This window comes from Sebastes umbrosus, chromosome 7 (genome assembly GCF_015220745.1).
Source record: "Sebastes umbrosus isolate fSebUmb1 chromosome 7, fSebUmb1.pri, whole genome shotgun sequence".
In the NCBI taxonomy this organism is placed as follows: Eukaryota; Metazoa; Chordata; class Actinopteri; order Perciformes; family Sebastidae; genus Sebastes; species Sebastes umbrosus.
In genome coordinates, this window is record NC_051275.1 from 8180609 (window position 1) to 8192860 (window position 12252).

Here is a 12252-nt window from a genome sequence, read left to right on the forward strand (position 1 = left end):
TGTCACACTACAGCCTGCAGAGGTCAGGGACGAGGAACACAAACAGTGACAGCCTGCATGGGGAAAGAGACATTAAAGGTTAACGTTGGTATTTTTCAACCCGGACCCTGTTTCCCCATGTTTCTGTGTCTAAAGCTGGGCATACACTGTACCATTTCAGCCCGTTTCTGGCCCGAGTTTTAGAGTCAAACCAAAATTTCAGCTTCGTCGGGCGCTGTTTGCCGTACAGTGTACAGTTGGATTAACTCCTCCTGACCGGCCTTCAGGCGGTTGGATTAATTTAATTTACATGTCAGAAATTTTGGTCGGCCGTCCACAGGCTCTTGCACAGTTGAAGCAGAGCAACGAGCCGATTCTCCAACGTCAGTGCCTTTTTTCTAACAGTAATTTTTTTTTTATGCAATCAGAACAGTGGAATCTGCATTTGTATTTATCACAGTCCCTGTAACATCCAACATCATAGCACTACTTTGAGAGGGCACATACTGTACATTGAGAAGGTGCATATATTTGCAAATGAAATAAAGTACTGACTGAGTTAATCTTTGCATGTAAACTATTCATTAAAAATCAATTCAGTGTTTTTGAGAATTGATACAGTATCACAAAACATAATATTGCGATATTCTATATTTTTGATAGGACAGGATGGCACAGATGATCAACGCATCATGTTTCTGTCTTGTTAGCATTGTGTCCAGTACAGACCACTGCTAGCAAACAAACTCTACCTGCCTCGGAGCTTTCAAACCAATCTTTATTGACAACTGTCAACAGCCAGAACGGCTCGCAGGAGCTGACGGGACCATGTTTTTTTTTTTTCTATTTTACACATACAGTGTGAGCACTCAGGTCATGGCTGACAATCAGAATGTACAGTGTACAACATTTTCAAAGCTTAAGAGACTAATGGGGATAACAATTTCTGAAATTGGTCCAGTATTGAGGGAGAACGCTGTAACCAGCAGCAGTGAAGCAAGCTGCGAGGGCAAGTGAGCAGCGTCAATGTAACGTTACGTCCACTAAAAGTGCTTGTTTTTGCCACTGACAGGCTCAGATTGGTTTTAAAGGTGTCTGATAACATTATGGAAAGGACCCTACAGAGAAATAAAACCTTTTTCTTACCTTTCGCTTGATCCGGTGTGTTTGTTATTGCGTCCAAGTCACGCTCAAGGAGAAGTCTCGTTGTGAAATCTGAATATCCCTACAGGTTATACTCTGGCTCAAATAAATACGGGCCGCCATCAAATTCAAAGATCTCATCCACATCGTCGGAATCATCTAAATATCCAGCCGTGACATTGGAAATCTTTAGATAACAGTAAGATACGCTTTCTGTACTACAACACAACAAACACTCGCGTTTCCACCATGGATGTATTCCACTATTCCACCGTTGTCTTCTGGCAAACACGTCAGCTCGCCAGATTTCAGAACGAGACTTCTCCTCGAGCGAGACTCTTTCCATAATGTTGTCAGACACTTATAATAACAATCAGAGCCTGTAATGGCAAAAACAAGCACCTTAAATGGACATAAATGACGGTGCCAGCTTGCCCCAATAGGATTACATTGCAGCCCGTGAGCAGCTGCCGCCTACAGCGCTCTCCCTCAATACTGGACCAGTTTAACTGACACTATTAGTCAGTTGGACACAAAAACATGGGAATATAGGGTCCAGGTTGAAAAATACCAAAGTTATCCTTTAAATATGTGTGATAACAGAAAAGCTGTTGTGGTATAACGCACATTCGTTCTTACATTACAGAGGGATTATCAGACACATTAACACATTTCATTTTTGTTTAAATTGCTGTCACCAGAGAGCAGCCGTTTCATTGCCGCTGTCTGTAAACTGGACCTGATGGTCTGTCTGTTTTACTGTATTTGGCATCAAAATCTGTCCTCCAGCAACTGGAAGAGACAACCGGCTATATATTAAAACGAACAAAAAAACATCTACGTCGTGTCGTGTAATTAACTTACATGTCTTTACATTTTTTACGCTTGCACTTGTGGCAGATGTACTGTTTTTCTACGGTTCATTAAACCTCATGATTAAATGAAGGTGGTGTTCTGAGGAGCCTGTTAAATGATAATGATGTTGTTGTGAGAGAGAGAGATTTATATAACGGCATCAGAGTGTGAAGTGGCAGGTGAAACGGTGTACGGTGAAGCACATTCTGTGTGTATGTGACAGACTAACACACACAACATTATGGGGAACACTTTACATTAACCCCACTAGTTATCATATATATACGTTATGTATAAACATTTCATATTTTGTAGTTGTAAGTATATATAAGGACATTTTTAAGAGTACAGTATTTGTCGATGTTATAGGTGTGTTTTAGTATATTGTCATCCATTATTTGTTAATACAGCAGCCTCCCCTTATGGGCGTCCACAGTAGGAGTTGTAGTTGTTGACAAATACATCAATAAACATGAATGATGCAAAGTTTATTCTCTGTACCCCTGCGTGAATTATAACATCTGCCCAGGGACTGCTGATGAAATGTAGGGTAGCTATCTAACTCTGGAACACTCAGTGACTGAATAAATAAATAAATGAATATAATATATCCAACTTTAAAGATCATTGCAGTGAGGTGGACAATTTACAAACTCTATATTATTATAAGCCAAAATATCTATTTACACATTTCAGTGTAAATGAAAAACATTTTTTTTTTAAATCATTGAATGTGTGTGAATATAAAATGTATATATATATATAAAATATTTAATCGCGATTAATCGCATGATTGTCCATAATTATTGAGATTAATCGCAAATCAATAGCACATTTTTTCTGTTCAAAATGTATCTTAAAGGGAGATTTGCAAATGTATGTACATATTTATTACTGTAAATCAAGTAACAACACAAAACAATGACAGATATTGTCCAGAAACCCTCACAGGTACTGCATTTAGCATAAAAAAATATGCTCAAATCATAACATGGCAAACTGCAGCCCAACAGGCAACAACAGCTGTCAGTGTGTCAGTGTGCTGACTTGACTATGACTTGCCCCAAACTGCATGTGATTATCATAAAGTGGGCATGTCTGTAAAGGGGTGACTCGTGGGTACCCATAGAACCCATTTTCATTCACATATCTTGAGGTCAGAGGTCAAGGGACCCCTTTGAAAATGGCCATAAATAATCACCAAAATTTAGCGTAAGTTTGGAGCGTTATTTAACCTCCTTCACAACAATGGATTACCTTATGAAATAATGTGGGTTTGAATAATTCTGAGTCTGACACTTGAATCAGCAGCATATATTGTGAACGGTTGTGGCAGCTTTATCACAAACGAGCTCAGATGTTGTTCCATTTCAGCTGTAACAGGTGGCGCGGGTGACTTTCTTTATCTTTGAGTGTCAAAGAGTGTATATAACCTCTCTAAATGTTTGAACTCTTATTACTTCTAATGCCATTTTCATTTTGAAATACAGCATTTCAAATGTGTGTGTGTGTGTGTGTGTGTGTGTGTGTGTGTGTGTGTGTGTGCGGGGTGGGGGGGCTGTCTGCCTCCTGTCTGTGTGGAGTTTGAGTATTCTCTCTGTGTTCGGTCTCTTCTCCATTTCTACGCTCCACAAAAAACATGAAAGTTATACAGTAAAAAGGTAAAAATATGCTCCTCAATCGTTCGGATGGGTCAGTGCAGAGGGGGAATTTAACCTATGGGGACTAATAAAGTATATCCTAAATTTAAAGACTAATATATATCTGATGAAGGAACACATTGTGTTAGTCATTACCTCATAACAAAACAGCAATCAGCTTGTTTTCTCCTCGGCTCAACTATCATTATAGTTATAGTTTCACTATACAGGCAAAAACATTGTTTTTCATGCGCTTGAGATTTTGAGCTGTTTTGCTTACAGTACATAACATGTCTTCTTTAAGTCTAGTGGAAAGAAAACATCCACATTTAGGTGTTTATTTTACTGCACGTTGTCTATTTGTTTCAGAAGTTTGCATAAGATAATGCCTCATTTGCCTATTAAAACAACATTTCAGAAAACTCAGTAAAGAGAAAGTCAGTAATCAACTGGGGAGGTTTCATGGTGATATCTATTAGTTACATTTATTTTATCATATTTTTGAGCCTATTCACCCTGTGTCTTGCAAAATGTATGGAATTTTACAATCCGTATCTTTAAAGGCTGTTTTTTCTCTCAGACTCTGAGCCAGAAATCTCCACTTCAGTAGCACTTACCTACACCAAACTTTCCAGTTTCATTCCTATCTATATTCTGAAGATTTTTTACAGAGGCGTTTGTTCATATATAATTCATACCGTAATTTATAGAACATTTTATTCCTTAAAACATGACGAAAATGGGCGTTTTATGTCTGTTGACAGTATTTTCCGACTTATGGAGTGATAAAAAGAGATATCCAAAATTCCTTCAGTAGAAACCTTTGACTCTAATATGTCAACAAAATGAAACAATCATTTTGAACCTGCTTCATCTAATGTTCACATTTCTGTTCTGGACACGTATTCAAATTTGCACATATTTGATATTTAAACATAACATTTCAGAAAACTTGTCTTAATGTCAGTAATCAACTGCAGAAGTTTCATGGTGATATCTATTATTTCAATTTTCTACCCTGTTCACGTTATATTGCTCCCCTTGAAAAATCTGGATTCCACCTTAACAATAACTGGGTGTTTCTGCAACTATGGGCAATTTAAAGTTCCGGCAATGAAAACATTTTCAGTGCAATGCTTGATAAACAGTGTTATTACCCATCTTGACATTAAAAAATCATTGCTAAATAATGTGATTTAATAAACTTTATGAAGCATTTTATGGGTCCAAACACCACTTTTCTTCATGTCCCACAACTGTGGTCGTTGAAATATGTAAAATTGAATTGTTTCATATACATATTACTTTACACTACATTCAAATGATTTTCTTTTGTTTACAAATCATTTATGTCATTATTTTTTCATCTAAATGCGCCTGTCACAAGCTTCTGAGTCCTTACCGCGACACTGAACAAATGCCATAATAAAAGTTTTATTCAAATCTAGTTTCTATGGAAACAGAAATTAACAGGTGATTACATGGATGACAGGTTGGGCCGCCCACATAGGTGACCCTCAAGATCATCTTTTCTTCTGAAGTCTTTATTGTGTGTCCTCACCATACAGTTTAGTGATTGAGTATTTTGAACTACATTTAAAAAATAACTTAATATCACTGTTGAATTCATGTATATTAGATTTTAAGAGTCATAGCTAACGTTAGACATTAGAATTGCAATATCTGTCATAAAGCACAACATATTTTATATATTTTTTTGTGTATGAAGACTGACATCTATGGTTACTGTCCAAATTTCTCAGGGTGTAGAGAAAATATTTTTTTATATCAGTATTTACAATGATACACAAAGCTTGATGAAAATTAATTAAAAAACACTATAGACATTAAAAAAGCAAAATGTATAAAATTAACATTATTTTATTGTTACGGTAAGGACATTTAATAAGAACAAGTGATGAAAACCATAAAAAAAATAAGATTAAAATCTTAACCACCATATGACATGTTGTATACCTGTTTATATGTATGTATTACATACTCTGATGGTTAAAATATAAATTCATAGATTTTATTTATTTGGGAGATTCAAAAGTGACCGTGGTTGCAGAAACATCCAACTAACTTCTATGACCTGTGTATGTATGTCTGAAATATTGATAATCATCACAAAGTGCACTAACATAAAGTGGTAAACTTTATTACACACATACAAAAGTTTGATGAAGGGACTTTAGCTTGCAAAGTATTTCAAGATTCAAGAGTTTTATTTGCCATTTGCACCAAAGTACATTGGAATTCCGAACAGTTTACACCGAGTCAGCTTTAAGAAAAGAAAAAAGGTAGAAAAGACACAAGGTAATTACAGTACAAAATAAGTAGCACATTCAACTCAACACAATACATGAATAAATTATTGACATATAAAACGCCCTCAGTGTAGACAATAAATAAACTACCCTCTGCATAGGAACAATACCCCCAGAATACAAATATACAGTATATATGCTCCATGACCATGTTAAAAGAACTTGTAACTCTCAAAAATATTAAAAAAAAAGAAATAATTAATATATTTCAGACAATTACACAGTGGAAGGCAGCATATTGCACAGCACTACAGTCCATTCAGTTCAGGTGTAGCCTACTGTGTGTCAATAATGGTATGGAGGTGTAAGTAAATGTTTTAGTTCACACTGAGAATATTTCTGGAGTCAATTCAACAGACAGCAAGTAGCACAAACTGATGGAAGTGGTGCTAAAAGAGGAGATCATACAGAAAAGTATACAAATCTGTGGTTGTAATTGATTTTAAGTGTCTGTTTATGTGGTTTTATGCTCCCAGCTGGAGGTCATGGTTTCCTCCCAGCACACATCACTGGTTGTAACTCACAGTGAACCAGTCCCAGGTCGCTGCTGATGTGTAATGATTAGCAATCAGTGGAAGACCGATGGCAGGCCAATAGGAATAAGAAAAAGTTCCCCCAGATAAACCAATGGTGTGGCCACATTGTTACAGCGCTCAGCGAATCCCCTGCGGATCTGATGCAACAGGGCTGCAACTAAAGTTACACCTTCGAACTGCAACATCGTGTCCTTCCGCCGCGGCGCTACGGAAACTAGTGCCGGCTCAAACCGTCTGCTGAATGATATCCCTCAACTCTCCACGATGTTTCTGTTTTAGAAGTGTGTTTAGGTGTTTTTAATCTTTTTTTAAAATTGTTTTTAATATGACTGGAGTGTTAGGTAAGGCTGATGTCCATGTTTTTCGGTCAAGGACTTTTTTTTTTTTTTTTCCAGCAGGGCACTACTCATGTATTAGTTTCAATAACTAAATTATGTATTTAATATATTTTCTGGCATTCTAAACAAAGTAGATATGTACTTTTAAATGTATGTAATTTATTATATATTTTTTATATAATTTTATATAATTTATTTTCCAGCAGGGCACTACTCATTTATTAATTTCAATAACTACATTATTTTTTAATATTTTCTGGTATCTAAACAAAGTAGAAATATACTTTTAAATGTCTGTACTTTATTATATATTTTTGATATAATTTGATATAATCTTTTTCCAGCAGGGCACTACTCATGTATTAATTTCAATAACAAAATTATTTTTTTATATTTTCTGGCATCTATGTACTTTTAAATATATGGCATTTATTATATATGTTATTATTCCCATACATAAAATAAAATAGAAAAAAAGAATAAATTCAGGTTAGATGTATAAAATCATAATAAATACTAATAACACAATAAAAGTGTTTACAATAAATGGAATAAAACAGGAGAGTGTGTGCTTTGCTGCTGGTCTCTGGGTAGTAATGGGAAAGTCCCCCAGGTTCATGACGTAACGGCCGGGGTGAACTCTGTAAAAGCTGCGGATTGATCTCGTCCTGCTGTGATCCGGTCCGGGCATTAGGAGTTGCAGAAGTAGCGGATTTAAAAACTTTCTGTCTGCAAGTCTGTTGGTGGAAATAGCGCCAGATGAAGAGTCCCTGACTATCTAAAGGGGGAAAATATGGCTTTTTAAACCTGAAACTGTCCTCTTCTGTTACCGTAAAGATCCGCGTGCTTTGCTCCTGCAGCGCACTACAAGACTATTCAGAAACTATGGGGTAAGTCCAGCTGCTCTCTGGCTTTCTAGAGGAACAGACAGAGAAAGTTCAGATAATTATGTTTATTATTAACAAACCAGTTTTAAACACTGTTTAAACTATTATGACACAGAATGCTCAATTCAGCTGTTAATTTACCTTATTTATAGGACTATTTTAGCCATTATTACTATTTTAAAGTGTCCATGTCCAAAGTTATGTGACATGGTGTAATAAAGGTGAATTTATTTAATTTAACTGCTTCTTCATATACTTTTGAGTGCAACTTACATTCTGGAAAATAACTTTCTAAATTGTATTTGTATGTTTAAATGTGTAATTATGTTATTGAAGTAATGTAAAAGTCTTTTTATACATTTTATTTATTATTTTCCCATGTTTTATTGTTTCTGTCATGTTATTGCTTGATAATAACATTGTTGTGACATAAATCAACCCATTGCATGAGGTTACAGGTGAATAGAAAAGTGACTTTAAACTTTTAAAATACATTTATTTTGTGTTTTTCTTTTTCAGATATTCATTATAATTATTGATTTCATATTTTGGGTCATTATTAAGTGCTTTAGAGGATGAAATAGGGTAATTTAAAGGCTAAATAAAGAAATGTCACAATTGTTTATTTTCTTAATTTTTTTTTTTTTTTTTCTCCGAACAACAGGTCTTCAGGTGTTTCCACAATTCTTTCATCCACCCAGTGCACGGTTTGTGCTTTTGAACAATTTAATCGAAGCAGACGACACAATGGCGGCATCGATCCTTCGCAGGAAAATTCCTCCCATTTCCACAGGCGAGCTCGGCGCTCCCCCTCTCCGACAGGCTAGCCGCAGCCAATCACGGCCAAGGACGGGGGCGGAGCCAGCGGAGAGGCAGCACTTAATTGGTGAGTTTTGCCAAGACGCTTTTTTATTTTTCCACATCCCGAGGTCGGAGCCGCAGTGCAGCACGGGGCTAATGTCGTACAGTGAGTACAGCTAAGTGGATATTTATCGAATGCAGACGATGCTGTTCAATCATTTTCAGATGATCGGTTAGTTGTTCACTTGGATTTTTTGGATGTATTGCTTTTATTTAAGCTTAATTTTTTTTTTTTTTTACATTTATCCTCTCCACCTTGCGTGATTTAAGATTTTTTTCCTGAATTTGTAATTTTTCATTTCAGTTATTCTACACAAACTGCTGAATGAAAAAAATGGATTGCTTTACTGATTATATGATTTACTTTTGATTTTTCATAGGTGATGGTCACTCAGATTGGATGACGGAAAAAGTTGATTTGTCTTCGTTTGTGTCGACGACCGAATCTTCTCCCAGCTCATCCCTTCCACCCTCGCCGTTAGAACATGATGTCAAGGTGCCCTCGGATCTGGAGGTCATGACCTCTCTACTGCAGGAGGAGCTGGCTCAGCTGGAGGACTACTTCCGCTCCGAGTCCACATCCACAACAAACAAGTTGGAGAAATCCTCAAAATGTGACAAGGGTGCTCAAGCCATGGGCTCCCAGTCTTATTATCAGTTACCCTATGGCTCGTATGGGACCAGCCAATCAGAAACCAGCCCTGTGGTTGTTACCTTGGCAACAGGGGAACTGGACCTGGCCAGCTTCTGTGGCGGTCCCATCGGCAGAACCAAAATCGCGCGACCAGCGCCGTACAACTACCATCACCGCTACCACCACAACAATGGGCGAAGAATCATCAGCGAGGCAGTGAAAGTCGGGGAGGAAGTTGGACTTGATACGTGGGGCTCGAGGGGAAGTTACTCAGGAAGCACGGAGTTGTCTGTGAACCACTACTCCACGCTGAAGACGGTGAGCAAGAACAGCTTCGGGAGCGTCAAGAAGGTGAGAGAATGTGCTTTATCGTTGAAGGAAGAGGAGAGTTATTGTTTTTCAGAAGGAATGTTTTGCAGCGAAGAGATTGCGCGAGGTTTTTGTCTGGGCGGCTCGTACGACGGCCACCACAAGCGAGATGGACAGTTAATGCACAATGTGAAGGTTAATGTAAGTTACGACAGCACGGGGCTCGAGGTCTTGCACTGCAGTAAAGATGGAGGACTTTCTGGAAGTATTCCCCAAGAGACAATGGTGCCCGGCGACGGCTACTTCCACCAGTCCATGGCCAACACAGAGCCTTACCATAGCTTTATAGGTGACCTAGATCAGCCGTCACAAGCACAGGCTGTAGAGCCCCAACATGGCCACTACCTCTATCCAGAATGCCTTGCAGACCAAAGCTACGAATGTCTGTCCAGAGGGGAGGACGAGGGGACGCTGATGGGCGCCCCCATCCACCGCCAGAGGCTAAAGGATGAGCCCTGCAACGCCAAACCGCCTCTCGTGATGGGCGCCGTTCCTATGGAAGGCGGCACCGGAGAGAGGAAGCAGAAGAAGAGAGACCAGAACAAAACTGCTGCTCACAGGTAAACAACTAAGTTACTATATTTTTATATTTTCTCTTCTTACTCTCTTTTTTAAAAAGCATGCCTCCTAAACATCTGAAAATGAGTCTTAGTTAAAAGTGTTTTTTTTTTATTTTGCAGTGGATCATTACTGATTATATTCATGTTTTTTTAAGCGTATCAATTAATTGATGATATCTGAATACTTGTTGTTTCGCTTTGCAACTCTAACATGACAAGAGTGTTACATAAAACCAGCTTCCCCACTTGCTTTAAATGTCCTGCAGAGTGTAGGAGGGAAATGGAAAGTCCCTCACTGCCTGCCAAATTCAGCCCCACCTAACCATTTCTATAAGTCTGGTTCGTCTGTGTCATTCACATCTGTGCAAACAGGGACATAACGTAGAAAAATAATGTCAGTCGGTTTAGAAAAAAAGAAGAAACTGATCGGCCGTGTGAAATAAACAGCACGTCATGTTATCTCAGGGGAGGGGTGTCTGAGCTGTGTGAGTAATCCACCCGATGTAGCTCAAAGGTCACTGCTCACTTGACACATTAATAAAGATGCAAGGCAGCAAAAAAAAAAGAAACCCTGTAAAAAAAACCAACCAAACACGGTCCCTTGTGTTGCAGGTACAGGCTGCGTAAGAGGGCGGAGCTGGACTCTCTGGAGGAGGAGCTGCACGGCCTCGAGGGGCAGAACCGGGAGCTTCGTGACAAGGCGGAGTCGGTGGAGCGAGAGATCCAGTACGTCAAAGATTTACTGATCGAGGTCTACAAGGCGCGCAGTCAGCGGCTCAAACAGGATGGCAGTGCCTAAAAAGAAAAAAAGAAAAACGCCCACGCTGACCTCACCTCCAAAAAAAACTCCCAACCAGCACCAAGAGAAGAATCAAAAGTCAAGAGCACCAACTGGTTTTTGTCTCACGGGAATGAAATGGTAGTTGCATGATTTTGGTAGTTCTTTTCTAAAAAAAAAAAAAAAATACACAAGAAGGATGGCCGAACAAAAACACACCTTTCCTATAAAAAAAAAAAAAGGAAAAGGAGAAGTTTCCAAATGGGTGACTAAAACTATAACAAGCCTTAGTGAGGTGGCTCCTAGAGGAGATTGCTGAACTTGTCCGTGACCACTGTGATCCGAACTGCACTCGCAGCCTTTGTGACGACCGAGTCTGCGCTCGCGATGATTGATCGTTTACAAAATGCTCTCTGAATTTAGTAGTTAGTGATGGAATTTGCTTGTGTTTTTTTTTTTTGTGGCAGCATCGAGGCAGATCCATGCTAAATATATATTTTATTTCATATTTTATTTTTTACTTAATAATGTTCATTTATCTTTTTTTTGCTTTATAAACTGAATAAAGGGATTGCTGGAAGAAAAAAAAAAAGTGTGTAACATGCTCTACAAATATTCATCACCAGAGACATTTAGGACATGTGTATTGCTAAAAATTGTTGAGTATTTACACTTCTTTTACCCCACTGAAATACCCAATGCATGTTTGATTTTGGAAAAAAGCATGTTGCGAGTGTTATTTGAAGGCAATATTCTGTTAACTGCATGGCTTCAAGATCTCCACCGCGTCAATCCAACTGAGTTGACTTTATTCTTCTCATCAGCTGGCGACTTTCCCCTGAGTTCCCCTCCACTGCCGGTGTGATTTCACGCTCAGGTTTTTGTTTTTTCCACTCTTGAGAAACACAGAAACATTCACTGGCTTTTTTTTTGTTTTTCCTTTCTCTTCTCTCTCGGCTGTATTTTTGCGAACAAACAATCACCTGTTGACGCAACAATAAATCGTTGTTGGGTAACGGTACGACTTCATGGGAATTTTGTTTTTTCAATTGATCAATTTGATGTATCTGAAATTCAGGTCCTTTTTATTAATAATATTAATAATAATATTGATAATAATAATAATAATAATAATCAATGTCAATGTCAGGAAATTATACATCAGGTAAAATTACAGCCAAATAAAACCAGTTATGTAGTATCATTGATCTCTGCCTTTTGGACTGTTTTTCACTGCATGCATTCATTCTGCAGCCATTTAAAAACGCCTTGCAGCGAAAAATGTCATGAACTGCACCCAGAACAGCAAACACACACAGAGAATGAGAAGAAGAGGGTGGGG

At 38.1% G+C, this 12252-nt stretch overlaps 1 protein-coding gene across 2 annotated transcripts; it reads left to right on the forward strand.

The window, feature by feature from the left end:
- The first annotated feature begins 7469 nt into the window (after nt 1-7469).
- On the forward strand, nt 7470-11926 carry atf5b (activating transcription factor 5b). Of its 2 annotated transcripts, XM_037774848.1 has the most exons (4): nt 7470-7711; nt 8373-8594; nt 8950-10132; nt 10745-11926. In XM_037774848.1, exons 2-4 carry the CDS (start codon nt 8456-8458, stop codon nt 10929-10931), a joined length of 1509 nt encoding a protein of 502 aa, XP_037630776.1. In that variant the 5' UTR covers nt 7470-7711; nt 8373-8455; the 3' UTR covers nt 10932-11926. The 2 variants fall into 2 exon arrangements, with proteins under 2 accessions (XP_037630776.1, XP_037630777.1); XM_037774849.1 differs by lacking the exons at nt 7470-7711; nt 8373-8594 and adding an exon at nt 8642-8741.
- Nucleotides 11927-12252: the final 326 nt, after the last annotated feature.